We start from the raw sequence: 25,953 nt of genomic DNA, 5'->3' as shown, positions 1-25,953 counted from the left end.
TTCAACATTTGCCTACTGCTGCCGAAGACTTCCCATCTATACTAAGCACAGGGAAGTGTTCTGGACTGTCCAGTGGACAGCATGACAAATACTGTCCACATCTTTTATGACAGCAGGGCTATAGCACACTGCTTTGTGATGAAGGATGTTGTTGGAATGATAACAGGAACAGCACAATTAAAAGTCATTAACCCAGCAGGAAATCTCATCTTTGGTGGCTACTCAGCAAGGGGTTGCCCCTGATAATAAAGAGCAAAGTAAGCAAGTGTAAACTGTTCTGACAAATACCAGCATCTCTGTTGACCTTCACAGTTGCACACATGCCATGTGCCTCCAGAGAGTCAGGCATTTCCACTGATGCTCTATCCAACAGCCCTGACATAATGACACCTCTCTCTGCCACATCTCTACCTCCCCAGCTCCTAAGTAATTCCCAAATGCAAAAGGTGTGTTCGTCCTTTACACAGCAGTCTCCTTTCCTGATTTTTCAACTCCATACATGCTCCTGAAGCCACCTCCACAACCAAAGGTTGCGAGCTGGATGCACCCTTGATTGCATGACCTTGAGGGACTCACAGATTTAATTTTCTTTTATTGACTGTCCTATAGACTATGGGTGGAAGCCTGTGGAATTGCTTAGCCTGCCTTTGTCTCAGTTCCCCATTTACCAAATCCTTTCATTTACCTTGTCTGTTTTGATTTAAACAAAATGAGCTCAAACCCTTAAAGGTCACATTTGCTTTGATAGCAATATGAACTCATTTGGTACCTTGATCTTGTTTGGGTAAGCTTAAACCACATAATGAATCTTAAGAAATGAAACAAACTGAAACTTCCTTTCAAACACTGCTCTCCAGAATGTTTTTACTTTGAGTGAAGGACAGTGCAAGATTAAGTTGCACAGTTAGAAAGGTACCTTATTACCCCATTAAAAAGTAGAGCTAAAAAGGAAATTCTGTCATGGATTTGAGTGGTTGGGAGGTTTAACCCTGAATACCCTTCTGGTATTACAGAGAAGTTACACGTTCCTCATGCTTGTCTTTAAGCCCTGTGCTGTTTTTTCCCTTGTTGAGCACTGGAGATGATCTGGAGACACAGAGGTGAGGTCCTCTAGCCCAGTCAGCAGATGCCCTCTTTGCAGCAACCTTCTCAGGCAGACCCTGCTCTAAAGAAAAGTTCCTTCTCCTAGGAAAAATGTTCTAACGTAGAATCTAAGGTCAAAATCGCAGGCAAAAAGAGTGTTGTGACAGTCTATTTTGAGCAGAATTGCTTGTTATTGCTTGTTATTTTTATGCATCAATGGGCACCTAAAGGCTAAAGTGCTAAGTCTTTAGAAATGCCTCCAGTATATGAAATGAGTACTTTTACAACACTCAGTATTTTTTTCTGCTTAAAGCTTTAGCTCCTGAAATCATATTAAAAATTCCAATACTGCAAACTTAAACAAAAACACCCAAACCCCAAGTATCTGCAGCTCCTAGCAACAGAAATTTTAATCTATTTTAAAGGAAAGAAAGTCAAATATTTTCATGGTTCCACTTTCCTGGTTTGCAGGATAATGCATACATGAGGTCTGATTCACAGATACATAACTTGGCAAAAAGGTTCCACAAATCCAGGGATCCTACTCTGTATCTTATGAAATTCTTTGGTTTTTCAACTTTTCAGACACCCTGGGCACAATGCCTATCAAATATCTTGAAAATTTATAAAACATTGAGTTAAATAATTGTGCCTCCTTGTTTTGTTTATGCATTTCTGAAAACCTCTTCACAGGAATGACAGATGATAAACTAACAATAAAGAAGACAGAGACCAGCAAATAATCAAGGCAAAGTCAGTGGCAGGGAATCACTCATTTCATTACCTGTACATATTTCTCCAAACAGCAGCTTCTGACACACTTCAGTCTTGCAGCTCTGACTAACACCTGCTGACAGACTTAGCTCATATCTGTCTACCTGCTTCACAGAGAAAATAACTGTGTAAGGATCCCACCTTGCTTTCTGCATTTAAAAACATGGAAGCACTTACCCTTCCTTCTTTTTTTCTTCCTTCTGCTGCTGCTGCTGCTCTCTGCCATATCTACCTATACCCTGAAACAGACTGTCAGTGGAAATCTCAGTACTGCTTCCACTTCCTTCCCTTTTAATAGCTAGTTCAGGAGAGGGGTAGTAGATTGGCACCTGGAGTATTGGGGCCCAGGAAACTACTCAGCTGCAGTTGAAACCTTGTGTGTGTCAGGTGTGATGAGTTCTGAGAAAAAAAGTCAGAAACTTCCACAAATGAACTGCAACTGCTGGAATCTCACAGCATGGAGATAAAAGGGGCTCTTCAATGAACAGAGTGCTACTTGGCCATTTATCAAGGATTATTCAATTATCTAATAATGAAACCTTTAGATAATGAAATATTTTTTGAAAGGTGGAGGGAGAAAAAACAACAACAAGGACTTCGCTGAAGCAGATGTAAAACTGACACATCTGCCTCCCTCGATACCACCAAATTGTCTCTTTCAATATGTTTCATTTGTTCTCCTGCCAATTGCTGATCTCTCGTCAATTTACTTTCATACTTGGAAGAAAATTAAATGGTTTGATGACATATTGGTATTTTATCTTTGAAATGCAAAATATGTATTTCAATGATCTTAGAAATGTTTCACTTCTTTGAAATGTTTGCAATTGTATGATGTTGGACTTGATCTCCATCTGGAACAAAAGAGTACAGCTCCATCTAACTAAATGAATCTAGGCAGTTTATCACAGCTGGTGATCTTGTCCATAGTTTTTTCATTGATTAAAAAAGAATATATCATATACTTATGCAGAAATATGCAGTGTGAAAGGTGGTGACACCCTATATGCTTTAGACATGCTTGAAAATACCTGTACTAGATGATTATCCAAAAATGCTTCCTAATAGCCTTAAATAGTAAAAATGAAATGACAGAACTGTCATCACAGCAAATCACATAGGGAAAGAAAAATGATGCCAGCATTAACTGCATCAGCCACCTGCTCTATATAGGTTATTAAAATGATGGAAACAGTATGTTGGCTGTTCCATATATGCAGGCTAAAACCCCCTGCAGGTCCAATGTTTCATAATACTAGTTGTAATTTACATGCCTGTAATTTATACAGCATTTCTCAAAATGCTGGCTGGAAAAGACTGTCTACTGACTGGGGTTCTCTAATTCGTTTCTCTGTGACTACTTCCTTCTTTAATCACAACTTGAAAAAAGAATTTTGACACCTAAAGCACTTTGACAAATGCTGTGTTGTGATTCTTGATATGGTCAGGACTGTATTGATCCTGTCAACAATAAATGGGGCAGTCTTTATTTTGTAATGATGCCTCAATTCCACTGAAAACTCTTTTCCAAAGGATTGGGGTCCTATAAACACCACTGGGAGCTTGTGCTATGATCAGCATAGTTGCAGTCACTTTTATTCAAACACAGGAAGAAGAAAAGGAGAAAGACACCGAGGTGATGGCAAAGTCCTCTTCATCAGCAGTGTTTTAGCAGGAAGGAGTTTAGAGGCAGTCCTAAACAAACCTGCCCTCCCCTCATCCTGAAAAACACACTAATCACCCAGCTGCAAGCAGAGCTTGAGTAGAACTTCACCCCATCCCTCCTACCAAGGCTACTTCAGGCGGCAAGAGCAGCTCAATCACCCCGAGCCCAGGAGTGCATCTCTCCAGCTGGGCAGGTAATGTCTCATGTGCCAGTCATGATTTCAGGTTCCTGCCCTAGGGATACCTAATATATTTTATCCAAGAATTGTTTAAAGTAAAATAATCTGTCATATAAATGAATGGAAAGAGGCTCATTTTAGGAGCCATTGCCACTATGACTGACCAATATAGATGAAAGTGCTCACATTTAGGCTTTCTTAACTCAAAGCAGTGGCTTTCTTCTCTTTATGCTAAGTTTACCCATCTGTAAAGCAGACACATTACAGTTTACCTAACTCAGAGAAATGAGATAATACAACTTTGGCAAAAGAAAGGCTCTATCACATTGCTTTACTAGACATAAAATGGTAATATGAATATATGATTTTAAATCAACATTAAGATAGTGTAGACTCTGGGACATTTCTGATATTGCTTTGGCTGGATAATGTAATTTATTTTCAACCAGGTTTCTAGAAGTGCTTGATATTCCACAAAGTCAGCCTGTGTTACAAGATGTACATAGCTAATCTGCTGAGAAAAGAAATCATAAACAACACTTTATCCCATATAATTTTATTCATGAGAGCATTTTTCCAATTGGTGCAATCTTGAAGTATGGATTGGTTCTTGGGATCACATAGCCATACCAACACACCCTTAAGTTAGTCTGCTTTAAACATTCTTAATTTCCAGAGGAGGAAGGTCGTGCAAAATATTTAAGGCTGGCATATGTGGTTTAAAACATCCTTGTATTTTCTTTCTTCTTTTGTTTTTGCATATTTTCATAAGGGAAAAAATCTCATTACACTATTACCCATACTTTCCTATGTGAGTATTCTGAGCAGGGTATTAACTATATTAGCAGTTAGTTTCCAGGGTGGAAATGACAGCATTTGCCTCTGATTGTCCCAGCACAGGAAGTATGACTCTTGGGAGCTCTCAGAACAGGCACCCACCACTGCCAGAAACAGAGCAAGATTATATTGCTTCTTGCAAGAGGAAGAGCTTCTTGCTCTTGACTGAGATCATATTGCTTCTTTTTTTCCCCAGGAGTTGGACTGAAATTTTTGTAATATGCATTAAGTGCTGCACATAACTTACAAATCAGCCATCACAGATCTTCAATAGTATTGTTTTCACAGAGTAATCCTTGGTGATGTCCAAAACGAAATCTGTTATCTCTTTGATGAAGGCATTTTAAAGTCCAAGGAAGAACATGGGTAAGTGACACAAAGAAGAGAGTGAAGATTTGCAAGCATTGATGAGAGTTGACAGGAAGGAAAACTACTATTGTTATAAGTGGCTTCTCAGAATCATCTCCCCCAAAAATGTAACTCTTATCCACACTTGTGCAATACATATAAATTAATGCAAAAGCTTCATTAGATACTGTCCCTATAAATTATTTAAGAGACGTAGATCCCAAGGTCTTGAAGACATTGGCCAGAAGATCCTGCTAGATTGGATGCTGATCTCTGTCTCCCATGACAGTCCTGGATACTAAGCCACTGTTAAATGTCTGTCTTGATGGAGATTTATTTTGTATGTGCTTGAAAGTGAACCATGTCACATATTTGGCAGGAAATGTAATCCCTTCAGAAAGAGGATTTGATCCTCAGTGTGATCTTGCCATTCTCAGGCAGGAATAGCTGTTGGTAAAGCCAGTGCAAGGTCTGTCCATGTATTTCCGTTTTGAGTAAGGGACAAGTCCCAAACATGGGGCTATGAGAGCAAAAGCTCCTGTCCCCACCAATCCACATGGCCCTGATGGCAAGAGAAGAGATGTCCTACAGATACAAACTGCACAGTGCACACACAAGATGACTCCATCTGAATTCATCCAGAGAATTTCTGGATATTTTTGAAATTGTTTCCCAAACCCCCAAGTAGCATGAGATGCAAACAGCAGCAGAAGAATTGCTATGAAGGAGATTAAGGCATGGCTCCTGGTTTGAAGAGAAACAAACAAAATTACTGAATGAATGACAGCTTAGAGATCCTCCCTTAGAGCTGACAGCTCCAGTATTCTCCCATCAAGCTGATTCCCAGTTTTGAGACTCTTTGGCTTGCCCTTCTCCTTTCTTCTGTTCAGACTAGCACGGCAGCCCTCTCCCTGCTGTCAGCTATACTGTGCCTTTCTGTCCTTTCCTTCTGACTGTGTCTCCTAAGTGCAGCTAGTCCCACCTCTCTGCCATTCCCTGTTTTCTGGTGGCACTTCTCATATGAGATTCCCATTGCTGAAGTATTTTAGTTGGGATTTCCTACTCTCTTTTCCTGAAAACCTTAAGTATGAGTCTCAGCAATGGCTGAAAGGACAACATATCTGGGATGTAGCATAGCATTTGATACAGTGGCTCACAAAATCTTATTAGAAAAATGTCTTATAATGTCTTGGGTAAGAGTGCTGTCATGAGGATTGCAAACTGGCTGCAGGAACGTAAACAAAGAACAATGGGTCATGACAAACAGTGCTGCCAGTGCTGCACTGAGCTGTGAAGGGGTACCCAGAACATTTCCCCAGGAGCTGGTGGTAAGCCTGGTTTCATTTTACGTATTTCTTAATGCTCTGGAAAAAGAAATTAACATTCTGAGAATTAAATTTGTGGGTGATACTAAATTATGAGGTGCTTTTAATATCAACAAGGACCGAGTTATTCTATAGAGGGAAAGCAGAGAGGAGGGGAATGGGAAGAGTCTGTGACCAGACTCAGCTATACAAGTATGTGAGGAAGGGTTTTATGTCCCAGCTGATAATAATGGGAGGCCATTGAAAGTCCAGCCAAAAGCAGCTTATATCTGGTCTGTCAAAGGCAGGAGCAGAGAAATAACAACAAAATCAGCTAGGAGGCAATTATTAGTCATAACATTTCTCCCAAGGATGCCAGATATTAATTCTTATTTTCTAGTCTCAATAAATTTCAATGTTTGCAGTTTTCTAAGATTTTGTGTGGTTTCATGCTACAGAGTAACAATGCCAATATGTCTTCATATAACATCTAATGTATGTATAACATATAACATCTCTTTTTTGAGGAGAAACCAGTGATAAAAATCTCACTATTTTCTTTGTATGACTTATCAACATGATGACAACAGAAGTAGTAAAAATTGACACAGAGGCCTTTTTAAGAATTTCACTCTCCACAAGCAAAACAACGCACCCAAATGGAATCTGCCAAGAGGTGTAAAAGCAAAAATTAATTCTGCATATGTCCAATAGATCCTATGTTACAGAATCATAGAATCACCGGAGAGTGGTTTGTGTTTGAAGGGACCATAAAGACCTAGTTCTAACCCTCAGTGATGAGCAGGCTTTCACTAGACCAGGCTCCTCATGAAAAATAAGAATCATTCCAAGCACTGTGCTCTGTGTGCTATGGAAACACCCATGAAAATATGCCACTGTCCTTATCTATCTTAGTGACAATTTGTGCAGAGTGCTTAACTATATGACACTATTCTGTAACAGATTGTGTCATGCTCAGCATGTACAGCTGGAAGAAGAAGGTGGAAGTGGGGGGCATTCAGAGGGATGGCTGTTGTTTTTCTAAGTTACAGATGAAGGAGCCCTGCTGTCCTGGAATGACTGAACACCTGCCTGCTCATGGGAGTGGTGAATGAAAGCCCTCTTTTGCTTTTCTCGTGTGCATGACTCTTGCTGTGCTTGTAAACCTGTATTTTCTTCAACCTATAAGTTTTCTTACTTTTATTTTTCTGATTCTTTCCCCTGATCCATTGGGGAAAGCAAAGCAGCTGCTCTGTGGGGCTGAGTCGCTGACTGGAGTTAAACCATGACACAAAAACCTTAACATGTCAGACAAAACAAAGGTGTCCATCAAGGATTATACCATTCCCTACTTTCCTTCCTGACTGGTAAACACTGATATGGAGAACTAGAGCAAAATCAACCTAAGAAAGTGTATGTAACACACACGAAAGTCTCCTCAGGCTGCTCTAAGTCATCACAGAGGACAACTTCAGCAGAGGAACAAAAAACATACCTAGCTCCAAGCATAAATCCCAAATGTTTGAGCAGCTGATAAGCAATGATTTTAATCCACCTTTTGAAATACCTATCACTGCTAGTGGCTTCTGTCTTTTTCATGTAAGTATTGCTGAAGAGACTACTTAGAGAGCAAGGTTAAAAATTTCCAGGAGGAGTTTAGTTTAGTAGTACTATCCAAGTAAATACAAATTTTGCCTTTATGCAAGGCAGTTACTTGCATGACATAAAACACTAATGTGTGGATGCTTAATTTTTTAAGTGAAGGTTACACCTAAAAATTCTTAGGACAGGCAAGGAGAAAAATACCTTGGCCTGAATCTCATTTGATGAAACCTTGTATCGTGACTTTAAATTTAGAGAATGCCTTCCAAACATGATTGAAAGTGTATTTAATAAGTTAGCTTATAATTTTCTCTCTTTTCTCAAGAATTTAACACATCTTTCAGTAGAATATTTGTAGAGTCTCTTCCTTTCTCCAAAGTTTCTACAGAAGTTAAACACAAATTTGCCCAGAAAAGTTATGTTGAGCTAGTTTCTGGCAGCAATCTGGCAGCATCTTTATGTCTGCACAGCATTGTGATTATCTCACAAATTCACAATACTTTAATTCTGAACCCTACTATTTTCCATAGAGGCAATATCTTCAGAGCTAGTCTGAATGCTCTGAATGTTAAGTGTCTGGCTCTGGCTGGATTCCCTACATTTTTTGTCTGTGAACACGTAGCACATGGCTCTTGATTACTACTTTTAAATTGATCTGTGTCTGCTATGAAAATATATTGCTTCATAAAAGTCTTTCAGGATATCAGCTTCCAAATTAATGATTTTTCTCTCAAGCTCTGACTTTGAGAGCTTACAGTACAGAATCATGCAGTCCAGCTACTTGAATCAAATTGAAATCCATCCATCTGCAATTCAGATCCAAATTCTTTCAGTGCTCTTGGCTCATCTCTAGGTAAAGAGCAGCTGTTGTCCTGTTAAAGTGACTGTAAATAATTCTAACTTCAAGCTTCAGCAGTGAAAGGCACTAGGGATCACTTAATTCCCAGGATGTTCCTGGGTTTGGTCTTCAGCTGGTGCAAGCTGCTCACTGGTGCTGCAGTGGTGCTGCTCTGCAGGGTCTGACCCTGGCAGAGCCAGTGTCCAGCAGTGCCAGGAGCTGAGGCAGCCCTGCAGGGCAGTGTCCCCTCCTGGGGACACAATGCTGAGCCAGAAACCCTGCCTTGGGCTAATTTCACAGGGTGCTTGCACCCCTAGACACAGGTGAGGAGGGGAAAAAAGCTAGAGTTTCTTTATCTCACTGTTTTCTTCCTTTTTCGTGCCAAATAAGCCTGTCACTGTGTTTTTTAGGGGCTACGTGTGTTCTGCAGCACAAAACAGTACAGCACCAGAGAAAGGCTTGTTTACAGCAGAGATTCAGTAAAGTGTTTAAAGGAAGAATTTTCCAGTAAAAAGAGATGGGCCCTAACCAAGAAGGAAGGTACTTGTTAAAGCAACTCTATCAGAATAGCAGATGAATCACAATGTGATATAGCACTATTTGAAAGGATGTTTTGAATGGAGCTGTCACCAAGTATTTTAATAGCAAGTCTTCAATTTCTGCTTTATGAGATTTTTAACCACCAAGAAGAAAATAAAAGTAACAAGGAGGGATTTAGGAATTGTTTAGTGTTTGGCTGTTCAAAGACAGAAAAGAGCCCTCCACATGCATTGCAGCTAATGAAAATTGCCATTATGGGGTTTTTTACTCCATTTATGAATGCTAAACACTGTAATAATACAAAGTCCTTATGATTTTCTAAATCTCCTCAATAAGGAGGATATTATCTACTTATTTAATGACCCAGTCTCTAATGGCAAGGAGCTGCTACCACCAGCAGCTCCAGCTCATTCACATAGTTCCTCTCCCTAATTAAAAGGTCTTTACAGCTAAAAATAAAGAAATAAATCTATCAGAAACTCAAACTGCCATCAGATGGTAGGAAAATAAAAGGCACTTCAGGGACAGATTTTCAATTGCTTGGCATCCACAACTGGGAGTATTCTTTTGAAAAAACTCAGTCCTCCTTTAGGCACCTCAGATGGAGCCAGACAGTTCAAAAATCCTCAACAAATATTTCTTTGGAAAATCCATCCCTAACTGTGGCTTTGTGTCCTACAGCCATTGTGGCTAGTGAGACTCAGTTGTAAGTCAGCTACCTCCCTGCTGGAGGAATGTCATCAGCATCACCCCTTCTGCAGGAAGCTCTGATAAAGCACCTGACTGTACTTGTCTGTGCTCCTGCCACTGCCTGCTGCTGCAAGAACAGAGGCAGCAGGGCTATTTTTACCACACTGCCAGTGAAGGCAGCAAGAGCCCTGCACTTGGATTTCCCTTGCAGCTCTCAAAGCCAGATGTCCATATTGCAGCACAGACTCCTTACTAGCTTGAATACCAAGCTCAAAATGGAATGTGGCTGTCTGCATGGCATTCCTTGAGGGTAATGTGCCATTGCCAGGTTAAAAGTTTCCTGTAGGGTGATCAGTCTAAGGCCAAAGCTTGAGTAATAATTCAAGAGCTGTTTACAGCTAAAGAAAGCTGCAGAACTTTTCTCTAAGAACAGAGAATAAAGCTCAGAGGTTTTATAGCATATCCCTGTGCTCAAACAAGAAGCATTTGGTGGTATTAACATACTACCTGTTTATTCAATAGGAAATACAAAAAGTTAACAGTTCTTTTTTTTCTTCAGTCTACAGCTGTGTAAATATCATTCCAGTCTCTCCTTTGACATCCACCTAAACCCCAGACCTTGTGTGCAAAATGATATAAATGGAGCTCAACACTTGTGTAACCCGCTCTGTGTCCCAACACACCTGGGACTGAGTATTTGACTTCTGTGAGACCAGTGATGCTGTATGATGCATCCCTGAAGTGACCTCATTTTCTAAAGGCAGCTTGACTATGAGTTTCCTAGGTTTGAGCCACAAAGCTGAATATGATGGAAGACTTGTGGAATCACCATACCAAGATTTGCATGACAACACTGAAAAAGAAGCCAAATTGTAGCTCTGCATAGTTTACAACTGCTGCCCTGCACAGTTTCTATTTTGATCTGTTCAGACGAAAAGCTGTGTTAAGTTTTAGAAACTTCTCCTCATCTCTGCTTTTGAGTCACTTTTGAAGGCTGTTTGCCTTTCCCATTTTCTCTGTGGTAGCTAAGGAGATGAAAGTCTTTCTGTATGCACCAGATATCCCTGACACAATGGGAGAGAAATATTGATATTTTTTATATTGCACAGTGGGTCATATTTATGAATTGATGCATGCTTCATCATAGCTCTAAATAATGGAACATTTTGGATAGGAACAAAGGGCCTGAAACTGTCTGTCTGAGTACCTCCAGTTTCCTCTTGCTTCTGAACTTCTTACAGGCTGATTTTGGAAAGGAAGAGCTTTTTCAGGATCAATGTTACCCATGGAAATGATTTATTCAAGAGAAAAAGTAAGCAAAGCCTTCATTGTAATACAATTTTCCACCTACTCCTTTCCCATCACCACAAGGAAAAAATGCAGGACTCAGAGCTCCATTCAGGTCTGCAGAGCTTAACTGAATTTCTCTTTCAGCCCATGACAACACCCTGAAGCTTCTCTGGGATCAGTGATGAAGACTGCCATGTGATGCAGAGATTATTGCTGCAATATCTCCCTGCCTGCCATGACACTCTGTGCAAGCTGTGAGCCAAGGCTGGGTTACCCTCAGCCCTTTTGAGCTTCAGGGATACCCAAAACTCACTGGAACATTAGGAGGGCAGTGAAGATGACTGTACTCTGTCCCAGCTGGGGCTGGACATGAGAAGACAGGACAATGGTTGTGGAACAGACCCACAGCTCATCTGCACAGATGGGACAGAGAGAAGCAGTGGTCTCCCAGTGTAGGATGAATTCACCTTTTCTCTTTGTCTTCCACTGGTAAAATTCTGGGCATAAAATCTGCAATACCTCAGGCTAATTTCACTTTTTAAAAAATTGAGATGCAGGCACTTTGCAACAAATAGAAAGTAAATATATAAACATGCAAGTCACCATCCAAGCTTATGTTCTCCCTCACTGTAACTTATGTAGATTGCTGCCTATGTGCCTAGCTTTCATTACAAATAAAACATAAAAGCCAGTGCATATCCTGAAGAACTGTTTTTCTTTATTGCAACACCATTACATGGAGCCTAGTAACATAAACAAAGATTAGACTTGGCAGTTTTGAACAAATAACCATTTATTGTCAAGGCTTTTCAGGAGCTTTCATTTTCCTTTTTGAAAAACAAGGTCCTGTGCCAACCTAGAAAATGTGTAACATTAAATAATAAGCAAAATAATGGGACACCCTACCACACTATTTTATGGACAGTCTCAGAGTGTCACGGTTGTACACGTCCAAGCTAAGGCAGAAACCCAGTTAAATTAAGTGTATTCAATCAAAGCCCCACCAGCAGAGTCCCTTGGGACACGGCTGCTGCTCCTCAATGTTGCAACCAGCCTTTAGAGCAGGAGAACACACAGGAGGAACCATCCAGGGGCAGAGTGCTCCATGCCGCTGGAACAGCACACAGCAGAACACAGCCAGAGAACCTTTTCCCTGTTTCCTGTCCTGGCACAGAACCAGAGAGCACAGGACAGAGGTGTCTCAGCCCCAAAGGAGCAGCCAGGCTTGTGGTGAGCAGGAGGAAGGAGAACCCCCTGCATGTCACCGTGCTCCAGCTGTGGCACTGCAGCTGCTGAGGTTCTGGCCTCTGGCACTCCCTGAACGTTAATTGCACCACAGTTCTCCATTTTAAAGTAATCGTGGATCTCCTAAACCCAGCCAGAAGTAATCACACAACAAGCTATCCCTTAGACAATGAGCAGAGATTATTCAGCTTCCTTGTACCCCAGTGAAACAGCAGCTTCCTTCCTGCCCGTGATTGGGGCTGTGATTAACCACGCAGTTCAAGGTGAAAGAAGAATGAGGCTCCAGGCATATATGGCTTCCTTTAACCTCAGCAAAACGCAGTGCCAGATATTTCAATTAGTGTGCACCAAGGTCACAAAATCAATTTCTTATCGCCGAAAAACACACATACTGTAAATTTCATTTTCAAGCCATAATCTCTAAATTAAATCTGTGTACCTAAAAAATATACAGTGCAAAATTGCAGTCCTTCAGCCCCCTCCCTCTCTTGCAGCCCAGCAGCATTTTCACAAACATCACCTGGCTTTGTGCTCTATATTTAGAGCACAATGTTTGGTTAGATTCTAATCTTCTTGGAGAACGTCATTATCTCTTTCTTTGGCAAATAGAGGTCCAAAGTGTCAATTACCTTCTTAAACTCTTTCATACACACAGGGCTGAGCTGGGTTTGATATTCGCTCTGCCAACAGCTCAGTCGGCAATTTTTCACAGTCATACACAGAAAAATTGTGCACCAGCATATCATCCTAGATAAATTACACATTTCAAATGTGGTTACATACAACTTCACCACTCCTGCCCAGTATTTTCTGGCAGAAGAAAATAAAAAACAACAATTAAAAAAAAAAGGCAAAAAAAATCCCAAAGAGAATATTTTTCTGCAATTGAACTCTATCAGTTCAATATAGAGTTACAGAGAAAAAAGTAAAATGAGTATAGGAGATTAGTAGGCTGTTATTATACATAAATCAGTGGAGCTGTGCAGAACTGATATAATCTCTTATGTGTGTAATTCCTGATGATGCATCCCTTGTTCTGTGGGTGACACTGACCTCATAGCCCCAAGGCAGCTGCACAGTCTGATGGCTGCAGCAGCCTCTACCATGGGCGAGCCTAGCTTAAGAAGTCTCAAGGAAGTGGAATGTATGGACACAATTTCTTTACAATAAATCCTGCTCTTTCATTCACAAAAAACTAATTTTGACTGTACAGTCGCAGAATGAGTAAAACTGACAATTTTGAGATTATCTTACTTTTTTTTTCATAGAAAGTTCTGCTTTTATTCACATGCCTACTTATACACAGGTCTCTGTGCACATGGTTGTGTGCATTTACTATACATGTATGAGTATACATGTTCAGGAAATACTTTTCATCCTTTTACTTCAAACCAGCAAGTGAGAAGAACATATTGTTACTGTTGGACCTCCTGGGACTACTTCAGATGTTAGAGACACAGGAAGGGAATCATATCTCTGGTAAACACAAAGTAAGCAAACTCTGAAATAACAAGTTTATAGCTCCTTAAATGAATTTTCCCACATCCTCTGAACATGTAACATATTGATTCTTAGTACCATAAAGCAGGATGAAAGGAGTATTTTCTCAAGAAAGGAAATTAGCATTATTTGGCAAGGGTTAAAACACATTTTGAATTAAACAAGTAAGAAACCATCCAAGTGCAGATGATCAGCCTAAAAGTTTGGGTAAATTTTTGAGAGAGACAAATAACTCTTTTCTACCTCATCATCTGCACACATTTTAAAAGCTCTTTTTAGATGCAAATAGGACTAATTTAAAAGAGAGTCTGGTTATGATTAAAGATATAACAAGAGGAAGTCTTGGTTTTTTTCTGGTTCTTTCAAAAATGCATTACTGTATTTTAGTCATGCTCAAAGTACCATTTCAAGAAAATGTAAACAAAACACATTAAAGAAATAGAGGGGTCTTTTTTTCCCCCTCAAATCTGTGAATGTAATAAATCTATCTAAAAAGTCCCTAAAATGGACTTTGTCCAAGGCTTCTGAAAGTTAGAGTCAATCTTACAAATAGTTATTGTAGGCTGTGTCTTTGGCCCAGCTGAACAGTGTTTTCTGGCAGTAGGAAGAACTAACTCTCTGAAGATCATCTGTCTCTCTCGTTTGAGTAGGAAACAGATTTCTTATTTCTGGATTTGACACTTTGGATGCATAAAATGCTTTTAGTCAAAATTTTATGGACTCAGCCATTTACAGAGGTAAGACTGTTGGGGTGAGACAGCCTCCACCTTGCCTTATTCAGCAGGGTTGTGTTGTTACTTCAGACATCCTGCACTGCTTTCTTCCTGACTCATGTTCTCATGCATCACCAGGCACTGCTGTAACACATGCTCTCCTTTCAAATTCCTGATCTACTCTTAAAAAATTCAACTAAAATATAATTTGAATAGCTATAAAAAATAAATTCAAGGCTACAGAAGCCGTTTTGACTAATACTGTTAGCCAAGGGTATGGCTATTTTCAGGAACATAAACATAACTCCATCCTTTGTGGCTGGAAGGCAACCACACAACAGCTGGTTAGTCCCCAGCAGCCTAAGGACACCACAGCCATCAAGCCCTTCCCAAATTCACAGAAACTGTGACATCTTGCACATGAAAAGGCAAAAGACATACATAAAGCCATAGGTCCCCAAATGGCCAGGAGCCTGCTATGTAAACATCAATGCCAGACCTTTCCTAGGCAAGTGGACTGTTATGCACCAGAAAATCAAATCCTCCCACTTAATTTATCCAGACTTTTCAATTCCATGATCTGCCTACAGGTTTAATCTGGAATGTGAAATCAAGATACCTCAGCTGGGTAACATCTACAGCTCAGCAGTCAATCTCTGCACTTCATGAAAAGTAAAAAACTGTTCAGCTGTATTATTACCAAAGAAGACACAAGGGAAGAAAACTTTCTGTTCCCTGGAGAGGAACCCTGAAGCCATGGGCTAAGTTAAATATAATACCTAAATATGCAACAAACAGAATGGTGCCTCCCAACAAATCTTGGGAAATGCCTAACACCTAAATCTGCAGTAGGAATTCTGAATTTGAAGGTGATCCTGCTTCTTCCCTGGAACCATGTAAACTCCAGAAAAATATAGAGGCAAAGAATTTGAGATTAGGAGGTGCAGGAAGAGAAGGGGAAAGGAAAAAAGGGTAAGGAGCATGTCAAAAAGGCTGGGAATTAGTGATCTTCTTTGGCCCCCTGTACAGCACATCCCAAGTTTTCCAAGCTGTCACACGCTGAGTTGAGCCCTGTTAGTGCTTGGCTAAGGCATATCTTTCTCCTGCTGTGCTATGTTAGAGCAGCTGCAATTTGCCTTTTTATAGCTTGTGGTAACTGATAGCAGTGAAATGAATTTAGGAAGTGTGTGGATTGGATCTTCCATATCAGTGATTTCAGACTATTTGGTAAACACAGAAGTGACATCCAGTGATGTATGCCTGCTGTTAAAAAAAAAAAACAAACACAAAAATTCGCCTTTGGTGAATCAACATTTGAATTAAATAATTTTCTATTGAAGAACAATTTTGGATTGAATAAAATGATTATACACAGTGGTTTTACAGGGTCATTTTAATTTGAAAGCAAAAATTGTCTCCATAAAAACTATACACAAATTGGGTGTTGCGGAATGGCAACAATGACACCAGTGAATCCAAACAAATTCAGTGACTGCAATAAAAGTCAATGGTGGGACTCAGCAACATCACGTTAGAACAAAGAACTGAAATCTCACAGGAAAACTTCTTTTTATAGCTGGCAAAAGCCAGAGAGTTGGTATTTTGACCCTACATAAAACAAGAAAATATGTTTGTGTCCAGATATTGAGCATGCTTTCAATTTGATTCTGCTGGATTTATACAAATTGCCCTGTGTTCTAACAGGGATTCTGTATTTTGATACAAAATACCATTTGCACTGATATACTTTTTACCTCTGTAAAATGATAAATCCTCCTACAGTGCACTTCAGAAACAGACTTACTGCCTTGCCCCAATAGAAAGTTTCTCTGACAGCCTAAGTCCTTGCTCAATATTTCTGGAAGAGCTGTAACTATTTTACAAGTAACACTGATTAATCTCGCAGTATAATTTGCAAGTGGCATTTACAAGGGAATATTGTGTAGGGATATCTGGAAGGGATATTGTGTTCAGGCTTTTCCTGCTTGCCTGCCTACCCTCCTGGAACAAACAGCACTGCTTCATTTTCCTTCCGTATTTTACAAAGTTAAAGTAAACACTGTGATCACACTGTTTACTTTAATTTCCTGCAGTGTGCCAGCAAAGCAGCAAATTGGCAGTCAGCAATCAAGAAGCAGCCAGCATTTGAAACAGCAGAGCTGCTTAGGAAAGCATCACTGATGCCAACTCATTTTCCCCTTTGTTTTAAAAATAAAATATTAGCTTCTATGAAGTTTTACTTCTACCCTTATCTTTTCTAAAGGATCAAAAATTTTGCTCGTTTCCTTTAATTTTCTTTGGGAAGAAAGCTGGAATTATGAACAACACCTAATTTATATGTCCAACTCTTCTTATATAAATGGCAAATATATTCTATTTATCTGTAAAAAAATCCATGGCATTTTTTGCATGAGAGGAAGTTAACTGGTCCATAAATCAGTTGTTTCTGGGTATATCTTTATTTTTTATGCCAAGAGTTTTAGACCATGTTACTTCAATTAAGTGTATGATATTGTCAAGCTAAAGTCTTGTGCATTACAAGCAGAATGCACATCTGCCCAAGAACAGTCTTAAAAAGCAAATAGATGTACTATCAGAGGTCATTCTCTCTTATTTAATACTACATAAAGCAAGGAATATAAATACAAAAGAAAAAGTAAGGAGGCTGGGATATATTTTGTATCTCAGAGGTGTAAAGCTTGACAAGGTGACTCATTTATGGCTTTCTGGAAGATACTGTACAGAGGGAATTTATTGCTCTGTAAGTTATAATTCCAATATATAAAAGAAGCCAGATACCACAATCAGTTTTTCTCCTGACTATGTGCATTCCTGCATATATTCTTGCTGAAGACAATGAGATTATGAAGAGGATTAGGTTTTTGTTAGAGTAGCCAAATATGCCTTCAGAAAGTCCAAAACATGACCTAATTTAAAGTGGTTGAAACCTTGTGGGAAAGATTGTAAAAGGATAATTATTTTAAAAGCCATGACTTTGACACCAGGAAATTAAATTCATATCTATGTGTCTTTATCTATACACAGCAAATCCAATAATCTTGAGCTCTCTGCAGTCACTTAGCCAGCTGGCAAAGGGAGCAAAGTCAAAACTAACAAACCCCATTCCTAAGGTATGTTGACATCAGTGATTCATGATTCATCAATAATGGTGCTAGGAAATAAATGTAAGAGGACATTATTGCCTTTTGCAGCACAGAAAACTCAAGGGAAAATGTCTAAGTGTGTCACAGTGAAAAGACAGGGCTAGCAAAGAAATAACTTTTACAAGTATTTAAGAGGTGTTACAAGCAAACGAAAGTAGAGAAACAAATGTAAACCTTTCACTGTAAGAATGTACCTATAAATAAAAATGAAGAGTTTCTCAGCTATGAAAGCTTAAGAGGACTACCCTGAAAATGAACATTTTCTGTTCAACATGTTTATAAGGAGGAAGAATTTGAATTGCCTGTTTCAGAATAAAGTCTCAAAACAATGACTGCTCTGGTTTAATTGTCTACCAGGATAACCACAATGTAGAAGCTGGTTCTACATTATGCAAAATTACTAATGTTGTTGACAGTAATTATGACTCTCACAGCCTATCTAAATAACAAAAAGGGCAAATATGTAAACATAATGTACTACATAGGCTCTTTCAAAAATGCCTGTATTAGCACATAATTGATGATCTCCTTTGAAGGTGACTGCACTAGCATTGTAAAAGCCTAAGATTATTAACTGAATAAAAGTGGGTAGCTATCTCTAGAACAGCACATACACCTGCTGCTTTTGCCACACAGAACAGCAAGATCTCATACATCATTAAACAACTGAGGCTTTGCTTTACGTCTTCACAGCTTTAAACTATTCATGATAGGGTGTAGCCTACATTTCTAATCCTTTATAGAACCTACCCAATTAAAATTCTGGTTAATTTTTTATGCTATTAGAGGACTACTGCACAATATTAGTAATGCACTTTGTTACATGCTGCCCTAGAGAAACATTGTCTCTCTTTCAGGACCCACACCATTCTGATATAAGCTTTGCTGCTTTGCTGGAGGGTGACTTTGGTGGCTGTTGAGGTATTTTACCAGAGAAAATGTTGGTCTCCAGACATGAGACTTGCTTCAAACCATTGCCACTTGACTGCAATGCACCGTGAATACATCTAGTATCTTGTTCTCTGGACTGACTTTAGAAATTTTATTTTAAAGACTGATTTTTTTTTAACACTGAGTATAATTCTTAATAAACAATTAATGGTTTAACAAGATTTGTGAATGCATATTTCACTGCACTGAATTTTCTTTAACTACTCAGTCAATGTTTTTATGAAATTTGAATGTAGATTTCTCTAAGAAAATACAGGTAATAGGGAAAGTAAGAAAGAGGTATTGTATGAGAAAAAAAAGAGCATGGAAGGCAACATAAATCTGACCTCACAAATAACATTATAAGAGGTGCATATATAATGGATGGGTTTAAGAACATCAATCATGGCATTGAGAACAACAGGTATCCTTACTGCAAATTTGATTATTCATAATTGCAATAATTGCAGACTTTCTAGACCAGTACAGACAATGTAGTGGGTACCAGCTGATGCTAGGTAAGCAAATGCTCCTTTGTTTTATACCAAGGCAGTATTGCTAAAATTGACTTGTTTTTCTTCTTTCTCTGCATATTCACAAGTGCAGACCCTTGACTCTGCAAACATGATGTGCACTTATTATTCAAACCAGCTGACTTTCATGGTACTACAATTGAACTAGTGCAAGAACAAAACAAGTGTTGTGAAGGCCATTTCTTACTTGCTTTTGACCAGCTTGATAGACAAATAATGATTAACCCATCAAAGCAAGGTTAGCACTAAATTCAAGCAATATATTTAGAAACTACAAGAAACTTGATGAAAAGAAGAGACTGACAGAACAGTGTTTGTTCAGCCTTTAGAAGGGAAGGCAAAGGACAAATAATAATGCTGCCTACACTACTTAATGGGAGGTCATGAGGGCTTATGGAAGAGATGAAGCTAAACTATTATTAGAAATGTGCAGTGGTAAGTGCACATGGGAAGGGAAAGTTACTAGCTGCAACCAGAGAAACCTCAACCAGATATCAGAAAAAGCATTTTCACAATTGGTCAGACACTGAAACAAGGGCCCAGAGAGGTGCAGGTTTCATCCTTGGAGACACTCAAAACTCAGCTGGCCAAAGCCCTAAGTTACCTGCTCTAAGTTGAACCTGTTCTGAGGGGGGAGCTGGACCAGATGACCTACAAAAGTCTCTTCCAAACTTAATTATTCTATGATTTTGTGATTTGTATTTTTTTTTGTTATTTTATGCATCTATATTTCTCTTTAAACATTCCCACCTTATAAACAAAAAAAGAAATCCTTAAAAAAAAGGCCTTTGCATTCTAAATCTTCTTAAACATACTTCCAAGCACAGCACGGCAAATAAGCTATAAAACTCCAAAATACCTGTGGGCTGCTTTGCTACCCTCATACCAAACCAAAGGGTTACTTATAAGCAGTAACTGCTAAATTTCCCAAGATGCTCGAAACACAAAAACCAACCTGGTAAATGGTTACTTCTCATACCTACTTCTCAGGATACTGAAAACTGACAAGATTCATTTCAGCCTGTCTGCAGCTGGACCTAGTCATACTTAACAGTGAAAATAAATATTAGACCTATTCATAGTGGAAAACAACTCAAATATGAAGGCGGGGAAAATATCCTTTTCTTTAGATGAAAGACAGAGTCATCCTAAAATAGGTAGCTTAGTAGGATTTCTGACATTTTTCTCTGGCAAGAAGCTGTAGTAGAAAAATCAACACTGGCATGTCTCTGTGGCATACACACCTCCTTGTTTTCCTAGAGCAGCCCAGAAGCTGTTACTTGATGGTGATCAGCTGCTGGGAAGAGTGGCCAAGTGCTGTAGGTGTGAGGTAAGGAGCTGAGGGCTGTGCAGTAGCCACCACATCAGCCCTAACTTCAGAAATCCTGAGTCACAAGGGAAAGTGCTGAAGGTAAATCAGCAAAGATTAGTTAGCAGCTCTCATGGAAAAGAAAAGCTGGAAAACAGGTCATACTCAACTGAGACACGTGGCAAGCTATATCAAAACACCAGGCTGAGCATAATATGTACAATTTCCGAGAAAATATTAAAGTTTTTGGCTTTGAAGTTATGTTAGTGTAGGACACAGCTGTGACATAAAGTCTAATCCTTGAGCTAGTGGGCTCTTGGGTAAGTTTTTCAAGTGAGCACATAAAAAAATGTATAGGTAAAATCTGTTTACCTTTACAGACTGTTATGCCATTTCCTGTGTATCCTTGGGAGCAGTAGCAGCCTGTTGTCCCACCCTGAACTTCACACCTGGCGTCTTTGTGACATGTCATGTTGCAGCTTGGAGAAGTGCAGCCATAGTCCAGCAGACTGGAAATCAAAACTGGAACAAAGGAAAATCAGACTTGTTTCATTATCTAAAACCTTCATTCTGAGCTCTAAAACAAGATCTGGGCCAAAGGTTTCCTCTAAATTGGTGTATTCCAGTAAATATCATCACAGACTCCATTGTACTGCAGGATAGGGCAAGGGCCACCAGCTACAGGGACATCTTTGGTAGTACAGCAGATACCACAGATAAACACCTCAAATGTGTTCTCATGTAGTAGAAAATTCATAAACAGCATAGAAGTTACCCAGTGATCTGGGAAAAACATTTTTGGATGGCTTTCACAGCTCTCTAGTAGTTTCCAGTACAGCCCAGGTATTTATTTGCACTCTGAATTATGTACGGAGTGTAAACTGAACTGCCCTACGTGTCTGAGGGAAAAATACCAAAGAGGGTTTCCCATATCACACTTTTTATTCTTATAAGAACTCCCATGCTTCTGAAGCTAACACATTAGCATGGTTTCGTAGATTAAAATGAAATGTCACATATTTACATCATTATGGTAGCACAGTTTAAAAGTTATTTATGGTGTGGCAAATTATTTAAATTTAATCTCTCAAAACATCATAACTACTTTCCCATTATATGAATGTGCATGGTTTTCAACACAAAGAAAAATAGAAATCTCTTCTTTTGAGAAAACTTACAGATTGCTATAAGAAAAACACCCTATAATTGGTTAGATATACGGCATTTATCTCAGAAAGGAAAGTAAGTTTTTTACTTTGTAGTTTACAAATTGTTAGCAGAATGTACTGAAAGTTTCAGAACACAAAGATCCTTCTGGATCCTGTCTTTACCTGCAGTTCTGCTTTTCCCTACCTAAACGTCATTCTGGATATTTGTTAGCATACTGTTACAGTTTCATTGCCACATGAAAACTCATCAAGATGTTGTTTTCTTGAAAAAATTAAGACTTCACAAAAAAATTTCAAAAGACTTAAAATTGCACACAATTTTAAAATAATTATATATAATCTAGGTCAACTTAAATAGCAACAAATTTCACATTTTCTCTGTGATTCTGAGAGGAGACTGTCTTCCACAGGGATTAAAACAGAAACCTGTTGATTCTGTTGTCATTTTACTGTTTTCAGCATGTGAAATCTAAAAATTTCCCAAGCAGATGGAGAGAGAGAAAGAAAAAACCCAAAACAAATGCACAGAAACTCACAATGTTTTTGGGGTTGTTTTTTTCAGTACAGAAGCCACAGTGAGAGAAAGACAGGCGTTTGGGGTTTGGTTGTGGGATGATACGAACCATGCAATTACCAAATCCAGCAGCAGCACAGACCAAAGCTACAGGGACTTCCAGTCCTGTGTACCCAGTAACTTTCAACCATGCCCAATATAATAATATCTCCCTGTCAAACCCCACTCCCTTCTCACCTGCCACACACTCCCCAGAGACAGAGGTTTCACCTACCTAGGAATGGAAGCAGTTTCATTGGTGATGCCGTTGCTGTGCAGTGCCTGGTGCAGAGCCCCTGTGTCAGAGAAAAAATCTCCCTGCTTTAAAATATATGACCATGTGCAAAATACGCACATACGACTATGGGAGAGCGATGTCCCGGTACAGGCACAGCCCTGACACTGCCCTTTGTCCCAAGCCTCACGCTTCCAAAAGTCCCTGTGGCTCTCAGGCAGGACAGGAAGGGTCAGGAGGGGCTGAGGACCTGGTCTTCTGGCAAGTAGGAAAGCAATGAGAAAGCAAAAGGAAAACTGGAGGCTGCAGAGGGTATCAGAGAGGATTCCGGGGTGAGGAGGTTAGAGGAGCATGGAGCAGTTTGGGAGGGTGGCTGGGGCAGGGGGAGGGTGAGGCTGGAAGGGGTGGCTGCAGCCTGCTGGAGCAGCAGGTGGAGCAGATGAGGGAGGGTGAGGAAGAGGTGGGGGAGGATAGTAACTTGCTCGGTGTTTACGAGCTCAGAGGTAATGGTCTACATGCTTCCTTCCACCTTTTCCTGCTGACATGAGTACATGAGAGCCCCGAGATTCTTTTTGTTTGGAATCAGTCTTGGCTAACTGCTACTGTTCTTACTGCTTTCTTCAGTTTTGAGATGGATCTTTACTGCAGTCAAGCGATGTTGCTTTAAGGGTAATGGGATGTAAGGGAGGTACAGGAAATCACTGAACTCTGCTTTGTGAGGAAAACAAAGACATAGGCAGGGAGGAAAGAGGCAGGAAACTCAGGAACTGAAGGAGACCAAATTTGTATGAGTTCATGGGTCGTGTAATAAGACATGTTCAATAGAGCATTTGGCATGTCTTTGTGTTTAACTCGAGAGCTGCTCTATTCTCATTATAGCATCCTGAAGAGACTTCAGCATGTACTTGTATCATGCATTGATATGCCAATATTTTCTCTAATCTTGCCAGGGACAATGTGTCTACAGTCATTTCCAGCTTTCTGGAGATGATGACTCTCATGTTGAAGCACTGTGAAACTGAAGCAATGACGTGTGTCCTTATAGATGCAATGATAATGTCCTTATAGATGCAAGCTGGGGGTTGTGCACAAACAGCCATGCTGCTGGGAGAATGGAGAATCTCTTTAAGGCAAACAAAACACAAGAGGCTGTGAAATATCTCTGTGACAAAGTATATCATGTCTGACTAGAAAGTTTTGAGGCTGGGACTTTGGTACGTACCTGATGGGAGAGCATCAGTCTGCTCTTGGGAATTATTTCTAGATCTGGCAACATTTTTTTCTAAACTTTTTAGGAACTATTTGCTCACCACCATTTTCCAGCCTCATGATCACTGCTGGCTGGAGTTCAGTGGGTAAAGCTCTACTCAGGCCGGGGAGGTGTGAGGCATGTAGAAATAGCACGTAGGTGTCAGGTTGGCACAAAATACTTCTGGAGCACCTTGGTAAGCAGAGAGGAAGCTCCAGGAACCGGATGTTAATTTCTGATGAACTGTAGAATAATGAACAAAGGATCCAGGTGTAGGAAGACTTTTTTCCTCTTGTTTGAATTTTTAATGGGGGTAGGACTTAAAGGGCATGAGAGGAAGGGACTAGGAATTTGTTTGTTTTCTTAAGTTTTCCCATAATCTAATGCCTTGAGCCATGGAGGAACACAAAATCAGATGACCTAAGGACAGCTTTGATCTGCACGTCCTGTCCTGTCCCTTGTGCTGGCATGTACTACAAACCCAGCTGGTCTGTACTAGCTTACAAATCCTGCTGCTAAACTTCAGTGGAATAATAGGGGATGAAAACCTTTAATGCAGAAAATAAATGTTATGATTCTGTGTCTTATTACTCCCCAAAATCAAGCTAAAAGATTTTAACAGGAAGCAAGAAAGCAAGAAGTTACAACTTAAGATTCAGGCCTTAAGAGCTGGAAACACATTTTTACCACTCAGGGATGTACATTTCAGTTTTGTCTAGACACCAGCATTCTGCAAGGGGTGTCCAGATGGACTGATTGGAGAGCAATTTCATGACCCCAGAGATAGTAAATTTATAATAAAAAACTTTAATTCCTTTTCTGATTAAAGGTCCAAGGATGCAGGAGAAATTGTGGATGACTCAGAAAAATACCCCATAATATTTCTATTGGGAGATGAATGTCTCCTTTTCTTTTTACTAAAAAGGCACGTGGTGGCACCTTTTCATAGTCAGTGATTCAGACTTGCAAGGGGGACCATGGCAATCAGGTCAGGATGTTTCCATCTGGAATGGGGTGTGACCCACTGAGGTTCCCTGGGTGACACAGAAGGCATGCAGAGGTCCAGCTGGCCAGGATTCACACTGTGACTGCACTGGGTGAGGAGGCAGCACAGAAAGAAGAAAGATGAGGAAGAACAGAGCAAGGACAGGAGAAGGTAGGCTAGGTCAAGAGCAACTCGGTGATAAAAGGAGCTTCGATCAGATTTAGAAGGCAATAGGGAGACAGTGAAGAAGAGGGATTTAGGAATATCTTAATGAGATCTCAATACTGGGAGCAGTGGATTACTTTTGCATTACACTGCTTTAAAAACTGGCTAATGTGAGTGTCATTTAGAGGCTGAAGACAGCAAGGTCACAATAGGAATGGATGTGGAGAAGGATGGACTTGACAAAGATTTTATAGGGAGAATGAGGAGGAAAGAAGAGATTTATGAGACATTTTGGAGATTAAACCAGAAGGATTTACTGATAATATCTATTGGCATACAGGGACAGGAGTTAAACAAGTGGAGATGTGCAAGTGAACACATGAAAAGGAGACACTTTCAAATTTGTGCTGTCAAAAATTTCAAAAAACGATGAGAAAAAAATATTGAGGTGTCACAGAACTGAGTATTGATGGGTACCTGTCTTTATAGGCAGGGAAGAGGGACATGCACATATGTGCATATTCTTGAAGGAGTGGAGAATATGCCTAAGCTAAATAAAATGGGTACAAGGATGTGGAATGCCAGTACTGCAGAATCCATCATTAAGAAACATTAAAAATAAATGGTTTGTGGAAATATTTCAAAAGTCTTTCCATTCTTATCCATGGAGAGCAAAGCCCCAGTTCTATACTTAACTGTGTTGCTCATTTTATAAATGGGCTCATTTATCTTTGCAAGACTGAGTTAGGAAGGCACAAGTAAATGAATATACACAGGTTAACATGCTTGACTTCAAACCACACATTTCTGATTACTGATTACTGTGATTATAACATCTTACATGTGACTGTAGAATTCTCAAGCTGTTGTTTTTTGCCTGTGAACTGATGAGAAGACATCAGCTTGCTTTTAGAAATTATTGAGTACTTTCCAAGATTTGTATAATGAAAAAACCTATTTATTCATAGTTATTTTAAAGGTAATTGGAATGCTGATTGTGCAGACAATGCTGTGAAAATAACATGCACAGCTGATGGCTTTCTAGAGCTCAAT

General features: G+C 39.6%; 1 protein-coding gene across 2 annotated transcripts in view; it reads right to left on the bottom strand.

Annotated features, from left to right (window-relative positions):
- ADGRL4 (adhesion G protein-coupled receptor L4) overlaps window positions 1-22,943 on the bottom strand; it is a 72,211-nt gene extending 49,268 nt beyond the window's left edge. The window contains exons 1-2 of one of the 2 annotated variants that reach the window (XM_039711402.1): window positions 22,502-22,943; window positions 20,917-21,066 (exon numbers count right to left, since the gene is read on the bottom strand). In XM_039711402.1, the coding sequence (XP_039567336.1) occupies window positions 20,917-21,066; window positions 22,502-22,523 (172 nt within the window). In that variant the 5' untranslated portion in view covers window positions 22,524-22,943. The remainder of the gene's footprint in view (window positions 1-20,916; window positions 21,067-22,501) is intronic. The other variant, XM_039711401.1, reaches the window with a different exon arrangement.
- Between the last annotated feature and the right edge of the window lie 3,010 nt (window positions 22,944-25,953).

Source organism: Passer montanus, unplaced genomic scaffold (assembly GCF_014805655.1).
Source record: "Passer montanus isolate IOZ18808 unplaced genomic scaffold, ASM1480565v1 scaffold25, whole genome shotgun sequence".
NCBI classification, from domain to species: domain Eukaryota; kingdom Metazoa; phylum Chordata; class Aves; order Passeriformes; family Passeridae; genus Passer; species Passer montanus.
The sequence above is the reverse complement of the archived record's forward strand: the minus strand, read 5'-3'. Positions and strand labels throughout refer to the sequence as shown.